Source organism: Nuphar pumila, chromosome 13, assembly GCF_984573655.1.
Source record: "Nuphar pumila chromosome 13, dmNupPumi1.hap1.1, whole genome shotgun sequence".
NCBI lineage: Eukaryota > Viridiplantae > Streptophyta > Magnoliopsida > Nymphaeales > Nymphaeaceae > Nuphar > Nuphar pumila.
The window spans coordinates 21,217,104-21,242,610 of NC_143261.1; the positions used below are offsets into that span (position 1 = coordinate 21,217,104).

General features: G+C 37.0%; 1 protein-coding gene across 1 annotated transcript; it reads left to right on the top strand.

Annotated features, from left to right (window-relative positions):
* Positions 1-18,715: 18,715 nt before the first annotated feature.
* On the top strand, positions 18,716-21,040 carry LOC149818048 (pentatricopeptide repeat-containing protein At2g17210-like). Its single transcript, XM_089986136.1, has one exon. It carries the CDS (start codon positions 18,716-18,718, stop codon positions 21,038-21,040), a length of 2,325 nt encoding a protein of 774 aa, XP_089842262.1.
* The last annotated feature ends 4,467 nt before the right edge of the window (positions 21,041-25,507 follow it).

Genomic DNA, 25,507 nt, shown 5'->3' on the forward strand with positions numbered 1-25,507 from the left:
TACTTGTAACCCGCCCAAATAATTTGACTAAGGATTTAATAAAGTTTTTCCGCTGTGTTTAGAAAAAAAAAATTATTCCAAAATTTTCAAGTTAAATATTTGGGGCGTTACACATCTTTCACACTAGCCGGCTCCCATCTGTCACCATTTCATAGCGCTAGGTCCCTACTTCTCACCCACTTAGGACCATTGCCCTGTAATATATTCCCTGTAAATTTGCTCTAATACCTCCCAGCGTATCTGCTACCTATCCTTTCACATTACAACATACTTCACTACCCTTCATCCGACACTATACCTATAGCTTTTCACAGCGACAGTGCGCCAACATTCACCACTACTGCCCTGCTACTTCAGCAGCATTCATATTCCAGCAACTCACCATTGCAGCCTTGTCGGCAGCATGTACTTCACTTAGCAGCCAGTGTGCACACACACTATGTGCACATGAATTGCCTGTGCTTACCCTGTCATTGAATCTTGCATTCCCACAACACCCTAAGTATCATATCTCCTGTTATATATTTCCATCCACCATTATAACCCTTCATAGTCAGACTTTCCGCTCATCTCATCTCACTACACTCACATACCTACCACCTTCAAATGTTAGCAGTAGCAGCAACTTGCTACTGCTGTATCAACATCTTCACCCCTTTCCATGTCACTATCACTCTCTTCACTTCATATTCATGACCATTCCACCTTTGTTACTTACACTCTTCTGTAAAATAGACTAGCCATAACATCTTTCACACACTGGTTGCTGCCACCAATGCAATGTACCTTCACAATTAACTGTTAGAACTATGTATATACTGTCATACCCATTTCATCACCTCCTACACGTGTCTCATTATACATTCGTTGGGATATTTCCAGAACAGTATGCTCCTTTTTTAACATAGGTGCATTATGCTTATGTGAGTATCTTTCACCTGTATAAAGCATAACATCCTAAACAAGCATACATGGGTTCATGTTTTACTCAAGGCAATTCATATTACTCACTTACATGGATATTCATATGCATCCTAGCATTCATCTTTTTAATAGTCTTGGATATTACATGCATGTTTTCATTTGTAATATGACATTCTCCATCTCTCTATATATTCGTAGTTGGCTAAATCACTCTTCGCAGGAATCATATAGAAAGTTTGTTTTCCCTTCTTATTTTAGGGATTTTAATTTCCATTCAAGATTAATATTGTAATAGCTAGGTATTAATGAGAATATTTATATTTCCGGTCTTAGATAGAATGAATGAGCATCGTAAACATCATGAATTGCTTGTTTTCATGCATTTTTTGCCTTTATTTCTCAAATTCTCACAAATGGCAACACGAATGGCACGTGCACCATTTCATAAGAGGTAATTAATCCTAAGTTGATGATTTACATCAATGGCCATAGTCAGAATGTAAACAAAACTTAGGATTTTTTATCTTTTATAAAATAACACTGGATCCGCACTGGACCCTTTTTCAAAAATCATCATATTTTCAAATATTTCTTTCTTTTATTAGAGTTTAACATAAAATTGGCTCAAAATATATATCAATGGCCATAGTCAGGGTATATTGAGAGTTAATTTCATTTTAAACTCTATAAAAGCACAAAATATGTTTTATTCTTCACCTGAATTTAAATATAGATCATTATATAATACATTCAATGACCATAGTCAAGGATGTATTATATTCTCAATCTTATTTCAATTCATGTAAAGAATGAAATATGATTTTCAAAATCCAATTTCAAAATTTAAATTCAATCATCACTTAGGATAAAACTGCATCATATTTTCAAAATTCCTTTTTCAAAACTCCAAGTGATGTAAATATCTTCTTCAATCAATCTTCAATTCTTGTAAAAACCAATTCATCTTTTCATTTTCAATTCTATTCCATTTTCAATCTCAAAGTACAAATTAAACTTTGAGATTTCAAGTCCATTTTATATTCAAAATTTCCAATTCAAATCAGATTTCAAAGTTCAATTGAACTTTAAAATTTCAAATTCATTTTATATTCAAAACTCCAAATCAAATTCAAAGTTCAATCTAATTTTGAGATTCTTGATTCATTTTCTAAATTTTAAATTCAAAAGCTCCAAATTTGACTTTGAAATTCATTTTATTCAAATCAAGTCTGGAATTCCAAAGTTAGATCCAAATTACATCTCAGATTCCAGATTTTGGATTCAATCCTCATTTAGGATTCTAAATCCAGAATCCAATTTCACATTGGATCTCACACTTCAGATCAAATTCCCCTTTAGGATCTAGAATCCAATTCTATTTTAGATCTCAGGCTTGAGATCCACAAATCCACTTAGGATCCAGAACCCAATTCTACTTTGGATCTTAGACTTCAGATCCAATTCCATCTTAGGGTCCAGTGTCCAACTTCCATCTTGGATCTCAAATTTCAGATCCAAATCCATTTTAGGGTCCAGAATCCAATTACACTTTTGATCTCAGACTTTAGATCCAATTCCATCTTAGGATCCAGAACCCAATTCTACATTGGATTTCAGATTTCAAATCTTAAATCCATTTTAGGATCCAATTCCATTCCCAATTCTAGATTTCAAATCCAATTCCGTTTTCAAATCTCATCTGAACTTCCTAAATCCATTTCTAATTTTTTTAATATAATACCATTTGATTTTCTCAGATCCATTCTAAATTTCAAACTTCAAAATCTAAATTCAATTCCATCTCAAATATTCATTTCCTTTCCTAAATTCCCATTCAAATTTCATTTCCGACTTTGAAACTTCATTTCCTTTTATTTTTAAAAGCTTTCAAATCATTCTTTTCAAAAATTCAAAGATTTATTTTCCCAATTCTAAATTACTTTAAAAGACTTAGAACTTCTCTAATCTATCTCAAGTTCTAAGTTAGATTCAATCATTTCTTCACTCCATCACCAAGTTCATCTCAGAATACTTGAAAATTTTCAAAACATCTTTTCAAAAAGAGCATGCATCCTTGCATTGCACAAGCATGATTGTTTGTGCATTTAGATCTTTAGGATAAATTCTTAGATAATATTTAGGCAAAGCAAAAGGCATAGATTCGATCCTTGGTTCGATTACCCCTGGTAAAGGCGCCAGGAACGGTCGAACCTCGTACCGACGAGCGAATCACGTCTCTCCATTTTCCTGCAAATATTTTCAAAACGGAGGTGAGTTATTTGCTAAATATTTTCAAATCAAGGTCAAGTGAGACCCCGCAAAAGAATTCCTCTTCTCTCTTTCTTTTCTTTTCTCTTCTCTTCTCTCTTTCGTTTCTCTCTTTTACTTTTCTCCCTTCAAAAAAGAGAAAAATAGAGGTCAGAAAAGGAAAAGAAAAGGAAGAGAGAGAAGATACAAGAGAGGAAAAATTTTGCGATGATCACAATGATCCAAGAAGCAAATTATGATAACCTATTCTATAATGTAAGTAGAGTTACATCACTAGCATCAACTAGTATGAAAGTTGAGTAGCTAAAGAATCTCTTAATGGAGACACTATTAGGAGATAAGCTAATACTTTCGATAGTTATGCATTGTGATAGTTAAACAACTATATACAAAGCAAAAAATAATATTTATAGTAGAAAATCTAGACATATCAGTTTAAAGCACAATTATGTGAATAGTTTACTCAAGTAAGTAGTAATCTTAATTAAATATGTAAAATCTTGTCAAAACTTAGTGAATCTGTTGATAAATAGACTTTCTCGAGATATCATATTTAAGACATCAAGGAGAATGAGGTTAAAGTCTCTAAAAAATAATCACCATTGACAGAAACCCAATAACATGATAAGGATCACACCATGTCGAGGGGTTTAATGTGAAAAACAAGCCTTTGAGTGATTTGATTGAACACTTAATAATTTTTTTATTCCTGATGTTAAGTGCTTGAAACCTGTGTACGAAGGTTGAATTTGAATTAAACTCTTAATATGATCTATAGGCCTTATGGCTAAAGTGTTTCAAAAAGGTTTACACCCTTGATAGACTTACCTATGTGAGTGTGAAGGCGAGGGTCACCTTCTATAAGACTTAGACATTGTCTCTAGAGTACTCATGAAACAGGGATACATCACAAAACCCTTAATGTGTGACTTCTATATATTGGTAGACACACTATGACCATTTAAAGTGAAAATGTATATTACGGTGTCTAGAAGGTGAATTAGGATTCTCAATCCAAGCTAACGCTATGGAGGTCCCAGACTGACTAAGACTAAGTAACACTAATATGGGGGTTCAAGCCAAAAAAGTACCTTCACTTATACACAAAATCATCACAAACAATCTCTTGAGTCTTCTTCATATAGTTTTGATCTATATGGAGGATTGTTGGGATTATGTCGCAAAACTATCTAAGTTTCTTACCCTAATTCTTTTATTTTTCTAAGTATGTGGGAGTAGGGTTCCCTACAAAAGTTTAGTCCCATATTGAAAGTTGTAGGAACTTTCATTGTCTTTATATAGAGGGGTGACTCCTTAGAGGGCATGGCCCCCAAGGGCATTAGATTTTAGGCTTGAACAAACCTTGGATCTTTGATTATAAATAATATATATAGTTAAATTTAGATTTGAATTTGGGTTTGCGATTTTGGATTCAAAATTGGACCCATACCCAAACCCGAACCGGCTCTGGTCTGGCTAGGCTTTGACTTTTTTGGCACTTGCACAATTTTGATCCGAAGTCCATATATGTCTATTGACCAAATATTATGCATTTATCTCATTTGGATATGTTCGGATATTATCCATACTGATTTGCATGTGCATTAAGACCCAAACATTCTAAGATCCACCGCCCTTATCTGTGCACCTATTGACCATTGACTTTGACCAGTGTAGGGGTGATTAGGAGTTTGACAAAGTCATTTTAGACCTGACCAATGCTCTTTTTGTTCAAGATTTTCAACCTTACATGCTGGACCATTTTACCTTTTATGGTGGACTATTTGGTCCACTTTATGACCCTTTAATAGGGCCTAGGGGCTGGGGACCTATATAAACCCATCCCTTCCTCCTCATTTCTCATCCTCAACCCTCCTCTTCTCTCTTTCTCGATCTCTCTCCTCCTCTCCTATGATTTTTGCTATCTCTCCTCTTCTCCCATGAGCTCTGCTCTGCTCTCTCTCTCTCTCTCTCTCTCTCTTATTTTGGAGTTGTGGTTCAGATCAAGATCCAATTATAGTTTAGATCCATATTCAATTCTAGATGAGATTCAATCTTAAGATCCATGCATGGTTATAGTTCAGATCTCTATCCAATATTCAGATCTGGTTACTAATCAGACTTATATCCGGTTGTTTGAATCTTGATCCAATTATTGTTAGAATCCAGATTCAAACCTAAGATCCATACTCAGTTCAATCCTAGTCAATAGTTTGTTCAAGGTAGTCTGTATCGAAGTTGTTGGGCTCACCCAATGCAGGGCATGGTCTGATCATTCGCGAAAAGGCGAAAACTCGATTGTATCCTGCGAGCATAGTTGCAAGAATACTCATTGCATTGAAGACTTGATTCTAAGTGGAGCAACTATCGCTTGAAAGACGCGTTTATGCGTGCCTCCAAGTTCACTGATTCAATCTTAGTTGCCTGACCCATTGAGATAAATTTTTTAACAGCTTCCCCCGTAGGAAGATGCTTCTGCAGTGCCGCACAAACAAATAAGAGTTTGAAGAAAACTGAATTTTCTTGTTTCCAAAGATGCTATGAAAACCACATCTAAGGCATTTAAGTAAACAATGTGGTATGGTACATGCATTGATTTAAGTTTTGTAAAAGTTGATGCTTGTCCATGCGATGGCATATATATTCTCATTAGCTCGTAAATAAATTTTCCTAATCTTTTAGGTAAGAACAACCAAAATAATATTCATTCAATTACATTTAGTAAATGGAGCGATGATCAATCCCATGATACCTTCCAAAACGTTAAACCATCGGGCACAGCCAAGATGTGGTTGAGTTCTGGTAAAACTGTCAATGGGTCCGGTTTGTATCTGGTACCCGGCCTGACCCAAACCCCAATACCCAGCTATGGCCATAAAAAATTGCTAACCCAAATATTATTCGGGTCAACCTGAATCTGATCGGAGTAAAATGCGGGTGATATAATTTTTGTTGGATATCTGACGCGACCTGGTTTGACACAAGTATTTTACATGTATTCTTTAGTGATTATAAGCTCCTTAATCCCTGGGGGCAAGGGGTAAGCACACGGATTTATGCTGCCAGGATAGTGACCGTAAGTATGGCCAGTGCAGCTAGGTCTTTGTTCTTAGGATGATTTCTTCGTCTAAATATATATATATATAAAAAAAACTCTTTAAACTATATGGATCCGGGTTTAAGATTTCATTTTTTTTGACCGGACAAAAAGCTGGGCCCTAACATGAATTCAACAACTAGTTATTTGGGCAGGTTTGGGTACACTGATGGTTCGGATACCTGACCCTTTGACAACTATAAATTTTAAGGCACTCAGCTGATGGGTCTCTTGAAATTATTGAGTCGAGATCGGGTGCAATCACATAGCATAAAATGTGTGCGTTAAGCATCTGATTGCCCTCCATCAGGCCTTGGGCGCCACAGCTGACAGGCCCTGATTGCACCTGATCTTTTCACCTTGAAAGTAGAAAAGTCGATAATGATGATGGAAATGGGAACAGCAACAGAGGATCTGGTGAGTATGACAATGGCAACCTCAGCAAAACCATTGGCAAGCACAAACATGGTAACCACAGCATGGCCAGCAGCGTGGATGGCGTGCTCGATAATGGCAACAGCAGGGCCACCAGCGTCAGACCTTGGAATCACGGTACGTACCAAAATGATAACAACAGCAAGGTCATGGGATCATGGAATCACAGTAAACACGATAATGAAAACCCCTGTTATGATAGGTTTATCAATGGCTGCCTGAATGGGGATGATGGCAAGCTTACCCATCTTCCCAACAATGGTACTGTAATCATAAAACAGGAAAAGAAAGGCAACCAGTCAAGCAGAATTCGTGGAGAGTCGACCTTCATCTGTGAACAGCCTGGGGATTTCGAAATCAGAGAAGAAAATGGAAAATGTGTGAAGTTTATCAACCGGAGGTAAGTGCGGCCGGTGTGAATTTTATCAACCTGAGATGTTGTCATCATACTGGTGGACTTTGATTGCCGGCCTCTCTAGAGAGAATGGGGCTAAGCGTTTGGACTACAATTTTATTTTTGACAATCTGTCTAAATTAATGTGGTCCGACATGAGGGATTGAAGTTTTACTGCTGTTGTTAATGGCCTCCTTATCCGGGCTTCCTCTTAAGAGGATATTCTTTCCTATCATGCAGAGGGGAGTTTGAAGGTGGCTCATTCCTCTCCCTCTCATTTGGAGAAGACGATGTGTGCAACTTCAGAATCTAGTATGTAGAAATCGGTCTGCTATATAAAGAAAATTTTGATCATTTAATAAGGGTAATACTACATTATCTTCTCCTGATGCACTTTGTATGTCACTAAAGGGAAAAATATTTTAATGAATGAAAATACTATTATTATCCAGGTCATAGACTCGGTAAGCATTTTTACAATAAGGGTACCCAACAAATATGCATTTTTTGCACGAGAATCAAACTTATGTAAATAGTAAATATTATGTGCACTGCACAAACATCCAAACACATACAAGTGATGATAACTTGTATTTTTTACCAAATATGGGGGGTTTTGCCTAAAAGAGGTTTTGTGGGTACCCGGTTAAGCAACTATACATCTGTGAGAATGCATTCTTCTCAAAACTTGATGGAAAGATTTTCTTAAAACCATAGGGCTGCCACCATATTTAGGATATCACGATGGTTGTGTTTCACAACTTTATTTTGTTGTAGAGTGTATACGTAGTTATATTGATGCAATACCCCTTGGTCACGAAGGAATGACTGTATCTCATTAGAAAAAAACTTGGTTCCATTATCACTACGAAGATATTGAATTTGACTACCAAATTGAGTTTTGCCATAAAAAAAAAATCATGTATGAATTGCATGGTTTCATATTTATATCTCATCAAATATACCCAAATACATCTAAAAAAAATCACCGACGACAGTAAAAAAATAATGTGCACCTGAAGTAGATGGAGTTTGATATGCCCCCGATAAATCACAATGTATCAATTGAAAATGGACAATAGTGAAGATGAAACAAATAGGGAAAGGCAAACATGTTTGCTTAGCAAAATAACAAATCTCACAATGATCATTAAAAGAGCAAGCATCAATCTTATTGGAAGAAATAAGAGTTTGAAGGCGGTTATTAGAAATATGACCAAGTTTAAAATGACAAACATGAGCTGGTGTGGTGGTGGCCAAGGTGACCTCATTGGTCATCTCAAGAAAATAGAGTACATTATGCCGCCTACGCACTCCAATCATTTGTTTCAAGTATGGTCCTGTAACAAACAAGCATTATTGTCAACATAAGCTATTCAATTCAGGTGTCGGGTGAGTTTGCTAATGGCAATTAGATTGAACTTGACTTTAAGAATGTACATGATGTTCGAAAGATGAATTTATTGAGTCAATATGGCATTCTCAATGTGAGAAACATGGGAAATGATTCCATTCCAAATGCTAGCAAGAAGACAAGCTACAATTTCGAGTGGTATCAAGTTGAAAAGATAGCCAATTATATGATCGTTTGCACTTGTGTCAAGAATCCAACATTAAGAACAAGAAATGACAACAACAAAGTTTTGAGCATTACCTGCCAAGTTTACTTGTGGTCCTGCTTGATTACCTTGGTTAACAAATGTGAAAAATTGTTCGACCTGTTCCTTGGTAAATGGTTGATTGGATGTTGAATTCACATTTGCAGGTTAAGCCACAAGAGCATACTATTTAGATGCCCCTTCTCTTTTTTTTGTTGAGTTCACATTCTTCTCTCTTGTGCGGTTTAAAAAGTCGTGCAAGTAAAAGCACTTGGCTTTCATATGACCAAGTTTGTCGCAATGGTCATAGGGCGGACTAGCTCAAGCTTGGCATGGCCGGTTTTGAACTTCGGGTGCTGCAACGAGAGGCATCTTGATGGTAGGAACAACACGCATATCGTGTTGTTGTTCCTCTTGGATGATTAGGGAGTACGCTTTAGACATTATGGGAGGTGGTTGCATGAGAAGAATTTGATTGCAAACTATACCATAGTTGTCACTCAAGCTCATTAGAAATTGAATAAGTTGGTCCAACTGTTGTCGATCATGCAAGAACTTTATGGCATTGCCTGTGCACATGAGAAGAGGAACGTACGAATCAATCTCATCCCATAGTCCCTTCATCTTTGTAAAATAATCAGCTATTGAAGATTGCATCTGCTTTGTGTTGATAAGTTGATATTGGATCTGGTAGATCCTAGGCACATCAGATTGAGAAAAACACTTCTCAAGGTCTTTCCAAACATCAGCTATACTTTGAGCATAAATAACATTCTTTGACAAGTCCTTCTGGATCACATTAAGTATTCAAGAGAGGACCATATCATTGCACCTCTCCCATGCAACCACTATGTTTGGTGGATTCGTAGGCTTCACGATCGTACCATTGACAAAGACCATCTTGCTCTTGACACTAAGTGCCATGGATATTGTCTGTTTCTACATCGAATAGTTTTCTTGGGTGAGAACTTGAGAGAAGAGTAGAGCACTTGGATTATCAGAATGATGGATGTAGAATGGATTTGAATCAATTGAAACATCGTTCTTCTGAGGTTGGTTGTTGTCGGGCTTGATGTGCTCTATGAAGATCAGGTCCCAGAGGCTTGCTATGATACCATGAAAGAAAATGGTGAGCCAAGAAAATTGATCTAAAGATCTGTATTGTTTTTTGTTTACTTGTTGTTACATACATATTTGTATATATATATATCTTAATAGATATGGTAACAAAATACTAGTCTTTTCTAACATAGTAGGACATGCGGGTCTGGAGGCCCAACAACTGATGGGAGGTGGTGCACATTGGTTTTGTGCAATGTGATTGCACCTAATTCGATGCTTAAACCATACTGTCACTTGATGGAGGTGTGTGTGAGCACCACTCCTATATCTTAAGTGACATGTACGGACCTCAAATGAGATGTGTAGTGGAAATTGAATGTAATCGATGATTAGTTATATACAATACGACCATACCTACTCTTGAATAGAACCGGAGTCGGTAAAACCATTACCCAGTCAAGGAGAATATTGGAGTAATTGAAGGATAGATGACTATCACAAGAGTAGAAAGGTCAGAGCCCTCCCATCTCAGATTGCTATGTTGAGTCAGACTTGCCATGAGAGTGTCTTGAGTTCAACATATATATCCCGCAAAAAACACTAACGAGCCAAGCCAAGCCAAGCCCATGACTCAAGACTCGGTTGTTCATATATATTGATGCTAGTCCAAAATGGATGGAGGCTTAACACTAAAGAGGTGACGGTCCAAGCTCCCTGTCTGCAGGGACCGTGTTGTGTGTTCTCCACCAAAGATGCATTGTTTGCTACATTGCGTGTTCGGGGGTCCGAATAAGCCCCACATATATAAGCATGTGGGGCTTGTATTCCCATGTGTGTCAGCATCACTTAGCATCAGAGTCTGGTGCGGTTGCAAAGACTTAAGTACCCTTTCCTGCTATTCTCGCCATGAAATGATGGTTTGAGAAAAGGATAAAAATGTCCTCCATTAAAAAAAAGGGAAACAATGGTTCGAGAAAAGGACAAAAATGTCCTACATCCAGAAAGTCAAGGATGGTGTTAACTCTTCAAAGTCCAAACATTCTATTTTTGCCCTAAGTAGTAAACTTTCATTAGCCTTTTACAAAACTAGTCAACGCGATAGGACGTATCAAGAAAATCGTGATAGCGTGTATCGTTACAGTGAAATCGATTTGCCACTAAGTCTCGATTTGTAGTTTACTAAGTCTAAACATCGAGTCAATTTATTTATTGTTTTTCTTGACATATCGTTCACATTGGAAAGCTCGTAACAACAAATCGCGATAGGACAAATCATTCACATTACCAATAAATATCGTGTCAATTTATTTTTCATCATCTTTTTACGTCTTTTAGCAGTCATTGTGTAAATCGTGTTAGAAAAATCGTTAACATAGATAAAGCTCGTCAAAGCAAATCACGATAAGATAAATCGTTGTAGTGAAATCAATTTTCAACTGTGACTTAAATCGGTATCAAGTTGTAAATTGATTTGTATTTAAAAAGTAACCTCAATTTTTACTTTATCTATTCTAAACATCATTTTGATTTTTTTATTATTTTAGTTTTTTGCCTTTTATTAATCAGTCATTGTGTAAATCATGATAGAATATATCGTTCACATAGACAAAGCTCGTGAACCCTAAACCTAAACCCCAATCCCTAATGCCAAAAACCCAATAACCTAAAATACAAAGCTTGTCAATCGCGATATTATATATTGATATCATTTACAAAGACAAACAAAGACATATCATTGTCGCGGTAACTTCCTAAACCATAAACCCCTAAAAGCCTAAACCTAAATCCTAAAACCTAAACCCTAAACCCTATAACCTAAGCCATAAACTCTAAACCCTAAACCCCAATCCCTAAAACATAAAACCCAAAAAACTAAACCCTAAACCCTAAAACCTAAACCCTAAACCCTAAACCCTAAACCATAAACCTCAATCCCTAAAACATAAAACCCAAAAAACTAAACCCTAATCCCTAAACCCTAAAACCTAAAACCTAAACCCTACAACCTAAACCCTAAACCCTAAATCCTAGACGCTAAACCCTAATCCCTAAACGCTAAACCCCAATCCCTAAAACATAAAACCTAAAAAACTAAACCCTAAACCCTAAACCCTAAACCCCAATCCCTAAAACTTAAAACCCAAAAAACTAAACCCTAAACCCTAAACCCTACAACCTAAACCCTAAACCCCTAAAACCTTAAACCACAATCCCTAAAACCTAAATCCCTAAAACCCTAAACCTAAATCCTAAAACCTAAACCTAAACCTAAAACCTAAACCCCTAAAACCCTAAACCCCAAACCCTGAATCCTAAACCATAAAGCCTAAACCCCTAAAATACTAAACCCTAATCGTGATTGGTCATATGATGATGTATGTTTTCTTCGATTTATAGTTTACTAAGTCTAAACATCATGTCGATTTGTTTATGAATCATTCATTGTGTAAATCATGATATGACATATCGTTCACGTAGAAAATGCTTGTAAAAGCAAATCACGATAGGACAACAAACCCTAATCCTGATTTTTATTTAGCATTATTGTGTTATTTGTAATTTTTATTTATGAGTGTTAAACGTGAGTTGATGATTTATAATAACGGGTTCTTACTAATATAGCATTGTATAAATCGTGATAGGACATCGTTCACATAGACAAAGCTCGTAAATGCAAATCGCTATAGAATAAATCATTTTTGCTTTATGTCTATTATTGTACAGATCGTGATAGATTTATAAAACAGTGATAGTGATTTGCAACTTTTACTTAAATATTTATATCAAGTTGTAAATAGATTTGGACTTTACTCAGTCTAAACATCGTGTCGATTTGCGTACACGTGGGTAAAACCCTATTCTATGTAAAACCCTAATATAGATCTGTGTAAAACCCTATTCTATGTAAACCCATACCCGACCTGACCCGTTGTTCACATATAAAACTCTAATCTATTTAACCTCCCTTCTTCTTTTCTACGGCAATGCCGCTTCTTCTTCTTTTTTCTCCTCTGCTTTCGTCTTATTCTTCTTCTTCTTCTTTGTTCTTCTATGTTTCTTCTACTTGTACTTGATAGATGGGGTTTGATGCTGATAATATAGTTATTTCACACCGTGAGGAAATATCTGTATAATTTTCAATGATGATTATGATTATTATTTTCTGTGTATACATCGATATATTCATGACACATACTATTGTGGTGTATTTATCATGAAGTATATTGAAGCTTACGCAGAATATAACGACCATAATCATCTTCAATCATTGTCGTCATATCGGAGCAAGTACAAATATTATGCATGATAGACAGGGGGTGATGCTGATGTTCATCTATTTCATCTATTCCTACTGTTGGGTCCCTCCATTGTTCGCAAACCATACTTTGCAGTTGAAAAAATATTTGCCTAATCTTCGATATACTTCATGAAAAAATGGTGCAGTGCAATGAGAGTATCCTCAGTTGTACATAGAATCATTTTGAGCTCATTTTCTTGGAGAGGATGTACCCTCAGCTACACATGGAATCATTTTGCAGCAGAAAATGAACTCGATGATGAATGATATGGTTGTTTTTATGATCCCTTCTGTAAAATTGGGAGTCTCTAAAAGATAGATATGTGTTTGACGGAAATGTCCTCCCATAAATAGCTTTCCATGATGTATTGTAACTAGCGAAGTCCACTCAGTAAACTGAAGGTGCTAATCGTGCGGGTTGCATCTTCTCTGCCTGTTGCATTCCATACTTTCGATATACTTCAGTTCTGCCTGAAAGCAAGCTGGATTTCATGTGCACCTGGATTGTACTCGAAGCACATAACTATTTTGACATGGGGATGATGTTGATGATGATATATGTTTTCTTTGATGATGATAGTCATGTATTGTAACTAAATACTCATATTTTGTAAATGAATGTGGTTGTAATGTATCATCTAAGTAGATTTGTATTTATTCGCCTTTTATCAGTCAGTCTAAGTCACAATAAGATAAATTGTTGTACATATAATGTTTCTGAATCATTATACCAGATTTTGTCCCAGAGCAAGTTAAACAATGACAATGTCAATTTTTTCTTTACTAAGTCTAAACATCGTGTTAATTTGTGTAAATCGCGATGAAACGTATTGTTTGCTTAAACAAAGCTCATAAAGGCAAATCATAATAGGATATTCAAATAGATTTGGTTCGATTATTTGATGGGTTTTGGTGGCATGGTTGTATAGATCTTAATGTAGCAAATCGTGAGAGTACGTAGTCTTTATACGTACAAATTGTTTCATCCTTTTATCAATATTTGTATAAATTGTGATATGAAGAATGCGCGTAAAAGCAATCCATAATTTGCGTAGTACACAATGCTAAATGCTTTTTTGATTTTTTTTTAATGAAGGCCGAACATTACAATGATTTGTTCAGTGGCACTTGTGTGTTACGCTTATTAAAAAAAGAATTATACATTTAGAGAATGTCACTTTACAAAAAAAAAATTATAGAATTACAACAAAGAATTATAGAATTACAACAAATAAATATCAAGATAAAAAAATCATATAACGTTTATTCAATGGCACTTGATGAATCAGATGGACTTTGACATATAAATCGTCTCTTTCTTTCTCTTGGTAGACTCTCTTTCTTTGGTGGCCTCTTGGTTCTTGCGATCTTATTAAAACCACCGGTAATCAGCTCTACCAGTGACCACATTTATCTCACATGCTTTTGTAACTTCTTATTCTCCCTCTTCAACATCTCAAACCTTGTGACGGAGACTACCTTCTTTTTTGTGAGTTGTGTTCGCTCCTCATCATGTACTGTAACTGAGAGAATCATTGTTGTAGCCGGACGGACACGATGGACGTGTTTTCTATGTTGGGAGATGACATAATGGGGGACATGAGGGACGCATGGGTTCCCAACATTTTCACATTCCTTATTCTCAATCTCCATATTTTGATGCATGGGTTCCCAATATTTTTTGAAATAGTTGGGATCATATTGTCGTTCTTTATAATCATACACTATGGCACAAACACCTCCTTTGTTTCAACTATCCAATTGTTCCCTGAAGCGATCATGTCAATTCATGTTCTTGGCCCCGCCACTTTTCATCTTCCTTCTCACTTTCACAGGCTGCTTTGGGGTAGACTGACCCAAGCCAGCTTGTAGGAGAACTCGACTACCATGCTGCAACTCGGCTTCATAATTGCTAAACAGTCAAATATCGCAGGCAGACAAACTCGCAGTCTGAGCAACAATCTCTTGGTCCTTGTCCTCTCCATCTCCATATGGTCTCCACACAACTTGTACATTGAAGATTATGATTTAGATATAGACATAATTATTCATGTTAATGAATGCTAAATATTAAAATAATTTATAATAACGAGTGTTAAACATATTAGAATGATTGTTACTAATGACAACTTTGTATTAAAATGATTTATACTAATGAATGCTACATGTTACAACGATTTACAATAACGAATGTTAAATGCTAAAAAGCTAACGTTTTGTACTAACAAAGAAATAATCCTTCAATGATCGTTACTTAAGAAAGCTAACGATTATAATGATTTACACACAATAACGATTTGTACTAAGGAATACAAAATCCTGCAACGATCATTACTTAAGAATGCTAACGATTACAATGATTCACACTAATGAAAATTAAATGCTAAAGCGATAATGATTTGTACTAAAGAATGCAAAATCATGCAATGGTCATTACTTAAGAATGCTAACGATTACAACGATTTACACTAATGAAAGTTAAATGCTAAAGCAATAACGATTTGCCTTTCCCTCTCCTCCTCCTTCCTTTGTCTTTCCTTTTCCTCCTCCTCCTCCTTCCTTTGTCTTTCCCTCTCCTCCTCCTCCTCCTTCCTTTGTCTTTCCCTCTCCCTCTCCTCCTTCTTCATCTGCCTTAGCTTTTCATTCTCTTCCTCCTTCCTTTGCTTTTCCTTTTCTTCGTCATCCTTCTTCTTCCTCTTTAGTTCTTGCTCATGCTTCCTTTGATCTTTAACCTCAATATCTGATGGATATTGCTTCGCATAATACAATTTCAATGCGTTGTCCCATTTTTTATCATTCTCAATCTTCATTATAGTTTGGTACCCTTCATAACGTTCATATAGATGGGAATGACAGATCATTTCATTAAGTCTCATGAAATCGAACGGTAGTGGATTTCTTGTCTGACGAGCTTTAGACATTGCTAACCTGCACAATCATCATTATATGTTACAACTGCCTCCCTCAGTATATAATATTATAAATTATCCCATTCGTTAAACAAAAACGTTACAAATCATCGCAATATTTGGCTTCATAAGTAAACATCGTTATAAGATTTAGCAAACTTAAGTACAAATCAAGGTAACTTTATAAATACACATTGTTACTGCTTTAAATGTATAAATCGTTGTTGCTTCAAACTTAGAAATCGTTGTAGCAATCGCAACCTTCCTAAGTAAGTACATATTGTTGTAATGTTTGGGCTTCATGCGTAAACATTAATGTACGATTTATCAAACTTAAGTACAAACCATGATAATTTCATTAAATCGTTATTGCTTCAAATATATAAATCATTATAGAAATCACAACCTTCATAAGTACATATCGTTGTAACGTTTGGGCTTCATATGTAAACATTATTGTACGATTTATCAAATTTAAGTACAAATCATGGTAATTTCATTAAATCGTTACTGCTTCAAACATATAAATTGTTGTTGCTTCATAAAAACAAATTGTGCTAACTATTTTTTGACACTCAGAAGGTGGATAAGTATAAATCGATTTGTTTCAATATGAAAATAGGTATTATTGAGCATGAATAATAAAACCAGTTGTAAGATTTAACATTCAGATTTACAAATTGATTTGTTTACATAACGAAACCTTACACAAAACTCACCGAAATGATACGAGTTTTGGTAATCTGACAGTGGAGGAGAAACACCCAGAAGATAGACATAACCGATGGTGGCAACGATGTTGCCAATGCATAGACGACGACAAAGGATGTTCCGACGGCAGCAAACGACGACAAAGGGTGCTCCGATGACAGTAGATGAAGGCAAAGGTTGCTCCGATGGCAGTAGACGACGGTAAATGATGCTCCGACGATAGCAGACGATGACAAATGGTACTCAAGCGATAGCAGACGACGGCAAATGGTTCTCCAGTGGAAGCAAACAACAACAAAAGAGGGTTCGGGGGCAGCAGACGACGACAAAAGGTGTGTCATCAAAGGGAGCTCCTGTTACAGCAGATGGTGCAAAAGTTTATTGCTTAGTGCAAAAACAGAATGTTTGGACTTTGAAAAGTTAACATTATTCTTGAATCAAAGTTTTCACTTTTCTAGATGAAGGATCTTAAACCGTCGTTTCACTTTTTTAGATGGAGGACATTTTTGTTCTTTTCTCAAACCACCATTTTTTGGCGAGAATGACGAAAAATGGTACTTAAGTCTTTGCAATCGTACCGTACTCTGATGCTAAGTGATGCCGACATACACAGGGATACAAGCCCCATGAGTTTATATATGTGGTGTTCATTCAGACCTCCTAACATGCTATGTAGCAAACAATGTGTGTTCGGTGGAGAGGGGGGCATATAACCTGCTTTGCTGTCTGCAAGCAATCGGGCCTTTGCTTGTCTAGTAAGAGCAGCTAGTGCACGTCACCTTGTGTTGGGCAGTTGCAGGTTCAAAACCCAATGGTATAGTTCTATTTCTGGTAAGGGTCTTGCCTTCCCGAAAGTGCTTCACCAGGTTGGGGTGGGATAGCCTCCCCAAGATTTGACCTCAGGCTGTACAAAATAAAACAAAGGTTGTATCTATCGTGCGATATTGTCAGTATTTAAAAGCCAGCCCATATTTTATTCGAAATTTTAAATTGTCAAATCCTCGAAAGCGAAAGCGGGCATGCTTGGTTCACTTAAAACATCAGATGACTCCATGATCGTGATTTTATTTTATTTTTTTGATGACTACGATGCCGTTGAGCATGATAACAGCAAGGTGGAGATGAGATGGGTCATGCATGCATCTCTCGATTAAAAGAGTCAGCAAGTCGAGGGCTTGAGCAGATTTTCATGTTTAATTTAATGAGGTAATCGGCCAGAAGGCATTGATTGCATTTTGGTGGGGCCCTCTTAAGACAAAATTGCTGTTGCAGACCACCTAAGGAGGGTCCGTGCAGTCCCATTGTATCACATGATCCGGCATTTTATGTTCACGTATTGTCATTGAACAAACAAAAAAAAAGGAGGGCCCCCTCTCTCTATCTCTCTCTCATCAAGCTGGGATTAAGCTTTGATGTTGCTTAAAATAGTGAATAGTTTTTGGGTAGTTGGCATATATTTTTTTAAGGAAATGTAAAGATAAAAAATTAATATATATATATAGAGTAATACATCTATGTTAAATAGGTTTTTCAGTTTTTTGGTTAACTTTTTGTGGTTCTGACCTCCTAAATGTGTTGGGCATGATCGATTTACTAGGAAACCACACTTTGTGTGTTTTTGATGAAAAAAATATTTGAAGTCTAAAAAATTTACAAAGATTTTGGATTGTTGATTTTTTAACCTTATAAAAACCCAACCCACCCATGTCTGAGAATCTCTTGTGAAATCAAGTACATAGATCTCTCTGATCAAAATTTAATAATAAAAAAATCCGAAAAAACTATTTAGCATGTTTTATTAAAAAAAATGTATTACCTTATACTTGTACTTATATCTATCTATATATATATGCCCCGTCATATCTATCTTTGATTTAGCTCATTCCTGATGGTTGAGCTGCGCGATTATATCTACAAGATCTTAGCTGATTGGTGAATATTTGTCATTGCTTATTCTTTCTTTTCTGATTTAATTCTTCTGTGAGAGAGAGAGAGAGTTTATGAAACTAAGGGGCTTTCATGTCCTTCACGAAAACGCCGATAAGTCGGTTGGCTGTAAACTTTTTGCTCCATGAACCAGAAGGTTTGCTCCGGCCATGGTTTCAGCCTGTTGCACCGTTCTTTGCCGGTAAACGGCTCACACACTATGAGGTTCCTTCGGAGGACAAGTCGGTGCAAGTGTTTTCTGAGTATCACAGCATGCACAGCTCTGACTCTGTAGAAAACCCTTCTGTGTATTCCTCCCTTTTTAAAGCCTGTGCTTCGCCCGGGTTCCTGAAACAGGGCACTTGCCTTCATGCCATTGTAATGAAGAATGGATTTGATTCAGAAACCTCTGTGGCCAATTCCATCATGGGTTTTTACAGCAAGTGTGGCATGATAGCTTCTGCATGTAGTGTTTTCCATGTCATGTTGAGGAGAGACTGTGTATCTTGGAACGTGATGATGGCTGCATATATTGATGATGGTAGTGCAGATGAGACGCTCTATATGTTTATGCAGGGTAGAGCTTGTGGATTGGTTCCAAATATCTCGACATTGGTTATTGTTCTTCGAGCTTGTTGCGTGTTGGGAGCTATCCAAGAGGGCAGGAAGGTTCATGGGCTCGTCATCCGCAGTAGTTTCTCGTCTGTGTTGTCCATTGAAAATTCATTGTTGAACTGTTATGCGAAATCTGGCAGTATAGAAGATGCGCAGCAATTGTTTGACGAAATGCATGACAGGGATGTCATCACATGGAGCACGATGATTGCTGGGTATGTGGAGAATGGGCTAGCCCATTGTGGGTTGCAGATGTTCAGGGAAATGTGGGATTCAGAGGATGTTAATCCAGATGGCCTCACGATGGTTAGTGTAGTTCGAGCTTGTTCAAGTATTGGTGAAATAGGTCGAGTAACATCCGTACATGGTTGCCTAGTCAAGTTGGGTTTCGAATCTGATGCATTTGTTGGGAATTCTCTGATAGACGCGTACTCAAAGTGTGATGGCATTGATGATGCTCGGATGGTGTTCTTCAATATGAACCTGAGAAACAACGTCTCGTGGAACTCCATTATATCTGGTTCAGTTTATAATGAGCATTATGTGGAGGCCTTGATCATATTTAGTTTAATGCGTTGGGAAGGAATGGAAGTAGATGAAGTAACCATGGTTAACTTGCTTCAATCATCGAAGTACATAGAAGATGCAAATCAATGCAAATCTGTGCACTCTGTAATAATTCGAAGCGGATTTGAGACTCTTCATGTGTTGAACTCTGTCATGGATGCTTACATGAAATGTGAACTGTTAGAGCTTGCTAAGCAAGTGTTTCATAGAATGAAGATCAGGAATTTGGTTTCATGGAGCACAATGATTGCTGGTTTCACTCACTGCAACAAACCCTTTGAAGCGATCAGTATTTTCAAAGACATGCAGCTGAGTCATGAGAAGCCCAATTCTGTTACCATGTTAAGCGTTCTCGAAGCATGCACACTTTTAGCGTCGCTACACCAAGGGAAATGGGCACATGGTATTGTGATCAGAAATGGATTTGAAAAGGAAGTTGCAGTTGGCACTGCTATTTTGAACATGTATGCCAAATGTGGGGATGTAGATTTAGCCAAGAAAGTGTTCGATTTGATGCCAGAGAAAAATATAGTCTCGTGGTCTGCAATGATTTCAGCATATGGTTTTAATGGCCGAGGAAAGGATGCTATAGCATTGTTCAAAGGAATGCAATTAAAGCCGAATAATGCGACGTTTGTTTCCTTGCTGTCTGCTTGCAGCCATGCAGGGTTGGTTGATGAAGGGCGTCTGTTTTTTGAAAGTATGGTTCATGATCCTGGATCGTCACCCAGTTTGCAGCATTATGCATGCATGGTGGACCTGCTGGGCCGAACTGGGCTGCTTGAGCACTCACGGGAGTTAATCAAGGAGATGCTCTTATCAGGGGTGGAAGCTGGAGCTAGTGTGTGGGGTGCAGTTTTGAGTGCATGCAGTAACTACGGCAACACCAAGCTTGGAAGAGAGGCATTTGAGTATGTCTCTCAATTAGAGCCCGGGAAAGCAGCTTGTTATTCCTTGGCATCGAACATGTATGCTGGTGCTGGGGTGTGGGGAGAGGTTGCAAGGATGAGGAGTTTGGTGAGGGCGAAGAAACTCAAGGTGGTGGCTGGTTATAGTTTGATACAGGTGAAGCATGGTGTGCATAAGTTTGTCTCGGGAGATAGATCTCACCCCCAATCTGGTGAGGTTTATGCAACAATTCAACATTTGCTTGGTGCAATGATCTTGGCAGCCAATGATGATAACCTTTTCTCTTATTGGAAAGAGGTTTCTATGGTTGAACAGAGAATACAATAATTCAAACTCTATGCTTACTGTATAATCTGTAATTAGGTTGGGGAGAGAGTCTCAAAAGCTGAATGCAACCAATCTTGAGAATAGATTGGCGAGCTGAATCCCTATAAACAGTCGAATGGAGCCATTTACTTTTCATTACTCAAATTTTTGCTTGGGGACTATATCTTGGCTCAATCCATTTCTTGGTCATGTACACGCGAAATACCAAAATGGAAAATGGCTAGTATCAACTGTATGACAAATTTACCACTCATATGAACTCTTAGAACATGTTTGTATTCAAATTTACCTTTACAATAATGTTTTTTTGTATTAACCCTTTTTTCTCCTTGTTAACCTGTTTTAAACTTACCAACTTCTGTCCACAAAGTGTGAACATAGACTATCATGTCAGAGCCTTGAAGCAAGGGCCGATTTTCTATTTTAATTTCTAAGATGGAATTTTGGAAAGCGGATTCTTCTCATCTGTGCTAATCTCTTCATCAAGCTTTATTCCAACTATATGAGGTAGGCTTGCAAGTCGTATTTCTCTACTCCTGTATATTTACAGATACAACTTCAATCACTTTACAATTCACCTGTGTGCTAATCTACGGAGAATAATACAAACATATAATATGCAAGACAGCTATACCACAAGGCATAATTTTTTATGCCTAAAACATGCAGTTGTTTGACTTGAAATTTATAGCCTTTTGAACCAAACTCTTTGGCCAAATAATTCTATTTTTGCCTTGGTTCTTTTTAAAATAGATTTCGGAGAAAAAATTTATTTTATGAAAATATGTTAAAATTTATAGTTTTTTTAACCAAACTCTTTGGCCAAATAACTCTATTTTGCCTTTTTTTTAATAGATTTTGAAGAAAAAGTCTACTTTTAGTTTTACATTAAACATTCTTTAGAAACAGTTGGATTTAAAATGTGTAGAGATACTGAAAGGGAAAGGCCCTCAAGGAAATGGTCAATTTAACTTTAAACTTTGGTGTTGGATTTGGCTTAACCCGGTTGGGTCTTGGTCTTTGGTTTGACTTTGACCAATCTTTTTATCACTTAATTTTGAACAATTTGTACTTCTTAAAAAGCCTTTATTTTTTTCAAACTGTATTTGGAAAGTGACACCTACCCTTAATGTCTAGCCCCAATGTCTTGTCACGTTGAGATCAGTGTTATCAGCATCAGTGTGTATCGGTCTATGTGCATCATATCGGCAGAATTTTGATAAGTTTTAATCCTGAATCGGCTATTTTTTAATAAATATAAAAAATATCAAAAAAATAAATTTTAAATATTATTTTAAAATTAATTTAATACTTTTATCACGTGTCATATTATGATTGAAACATAATATTTTTTTTATTTTTTGGGTTGATGATACAGAACGATTCAGTATTGGTTGATACAGTTGAATCGGTGGCCTAACGATTTAGGGCCGATATCGATACTGACAACATTGGTTGTGATAGTGAGTGGGTGCATGCAGCCCATTGTGGGTGGTTGTTTGGGCCTTAAATGAGTGCATGCTACCTGTTTGAACCTTAAATAGATGCATGTCATCCGTTTGACCTTTATGGGCCCATGTAAACGGTCCTTTAGACCGTTCTGATGAAGTTTATATAAACCCAAAGGTCATTCCATTAGCGAGATTAGTCCTTCTTCACTCTCTCTTTTTTCTTGTTCTCCCTCTCTCTTTTTTCGTGTTCTCCCTCTCTTTCTTTATCATCCTTCTTGAAGTTGTTGTGGGGGCAAGTTTTCTTAGTATTAGGAGTAGATGGTATTGCACGTGTAGTGCATGCGTGGTTGTATCCCATAAGCAAGATTGTGTCTAATCCTACCTCACTTAGGTTTACCTCCTGTGGGGCAACTGTCCGCTTTCAATCCTACAAGCTTTTGGTCCCACTAATTGTAGAGAATTTCCAATAGAACCTATATATTCAAGCAAACACACCTCTATCCTCAAAGAAGCAAGAATTTCTTGTTTTATTAGGGTAATGTTTATTTTTAAAAGTCGTACTATTTTAAAGCCTAGAGTTAATATCCAACACAAGTAAATCGAACACCATGTTTAACATGATACATGGTTTTCATAATCGACTTAATTGCTTTAGGGATAGGCTTTATGACACTCTAATTTCGTATTCATAATTATGATTGTGGCCAATGAGTCTGCATATAAATAAGTTTATGACACCAATGGGGGCTCAGCTTGTCTGGTAGGAGCAGCTAGTGCAGGTCACCATGTGTTGGGACGTTGCAGGTTCAAAACCCAATGGTATAGTTGTATAACTGGTAAGGGTTTGCCTAACCTTCAAAAAAAAAAATTATAACACATGAGCAGGTCAAGATCTTCAAGGTCTTATATTACAATTCAAATATGTAAAGCATTAAAGGCAACAAGAGAATACCTAATACCTTAGACTTTGGGGAAGCCAAGCTGAGAAACCCTTCTACACACATTTTGTTGAAATGGGTCATGTAAATTTGGATCAATGGCTCGACAGAAGCCACTAATATCACACGGTTTTGTGACTTATCATATAAATTGGCTTGATTGCATTAATAGTTAAAATTCCCTAGAGATGGGAATTTGGCTGGTGGGTCCAAAAAAATTCAGGTCATTCCATCCCATACGATACTTGGGAATTGAAGAGCAGGGAACATGATTATATAAGGTTATAATATATGATCATGGAGACATAACCACCCAACTTAGCTGGAAATAATAGGTGCCACCCAATTTGACCTCACAGATGTGATCATCATGGTATGTTTGTTTGGAACTGCATCTTAGATTGTGGTTTTTTTGAGTTAAAAACCATAGTTACTGGAACGCCTCTTTGAGGGGAGATGCACGCTTTTGAAGCAGGAAGTGCTATGCTTTGGGTGAAAACTCGCTAGCATTCTTTTCAGTTCCTACTCATTTCTCCTTCGCTTCTCACTGGCTTCTCTTTTGGTTTTTGTGTTTTTCATATATATATATATATATATATATATATATATATATATATATATATAATCGAATGTGTTGGCATCGATGAACATGGTCGGATACACCCAGCAGGTCCAATTATATGTTTTTTGTGTTTGGGAACTTTAGCGACGGTCCATGATTGTTAAAGGTCCCGACAAGCAACTTTTAACATGCGCCACTGATTAGGCGTATATTTTCCATTTTTTGTATTGTTTTTCATGAAACTAATCTTACGGTGATCTACATGTTTTGGTTAGTAGGAACCCACTTTTGAATCATCCATAAATACAATTTTATGAGCCTTGAAATATCAATGGCTTACATTGTACCATATTTTCTTAGCTTATAATTTTTTTCTCAAAAAAAAAAAATGATCCAAATACTGGTTTCTAACATTTGGACTATGATGAACCCATCTATAAGGTCTGATCAGGTCAACATGACCAGCACATGATTTCTAGCTCATTTGGACGGGCAGGTTGCAGTAACCAAATATTACCCTTTTATATATGTATAAATGCAAGATGCAGGATAAATGACCAACAAGAAATCACTTAGTCAATTGAGAAACATGCATGTTTGTACTAGGAAGTTCCTTCTTTGTTACGAGATAGAAGAGATCAAGAGAGTGTTCATTCAGTTTAGAACGCCCTATTCCTTATTTCCATTAAAATACAATGTTGGGATAAGCCAGGATGTGTGGCAGTTACCCACGATATGGTAACTTTCCCATTATATTGTTCTTTCTAATAAACATAAGGAAATTCAGAGAGGGAGCGGTTAGCATAAATGTTCCTCTGCTGCTGCTATATAAACGGGTATCAATGAGAAACTCGTACGAGGAAAAAATGCAGAAAAAGGGTTAAGAAAAGAAAAATACCTTTTCTGAGTTTTTCAACTAAAGAGGGAAGAGGGATCATGCTCACCGATTGCTGAAAGAGTCTGCACTCATTGGAGGGCTGCAATTCGGCTGATGAGCAAAGCTCATCCCGTTCCAACCACCAGCACCGACCAACAACCATCATTTGTTTCTCCGATGGTCGCCTCAGGTATGCCTTGTCTCTGTTTTGTTGTGCCTTGCAGGAGGATCCCAACATTGGGTTATGGGCCCACAATATGCCTCTGTTGCGAGGGCTCGATGGCATTTTTCCGACGACTATCACCATGAGGCGATAGTGTTTTTCGCATAACGGAGTCGTCGTGGGGTGACATTGCTGGCAGTCGACAGCAGGTCGCCATGGGGCGACATGGTGTCACCGGTAGACGTTGTTGTTGTGGGGGCAACAGAGTAAAAAAAAAACAACAGATCAAGTTTTTACCTCTGGCCGTCGGGCTGCAGGAGCTTCAACCGTCGTCGGGGGCAACCGCGAACTGTCACCGAAAGGGGGGTTTGCTTTCGTCGGATTGTTGGCATTTGTCCGGTGACGTGCAACATAAGGGTTTAAAAAAAAAAACTTTTCATTGTTTCATCTGTCGTCGGGCAGTGAGGTTTTCTCGT

Bases quoted from the DNA above. Each gene is read 5' to 3' on its own strand.
- LOC149818048 (XM_089986136.1), top strand. From the start codon at position 18,716: ATGTCCTTCACGAAAACGCCGATAAGTCGGTTGGCTGTAAACTTTTTG.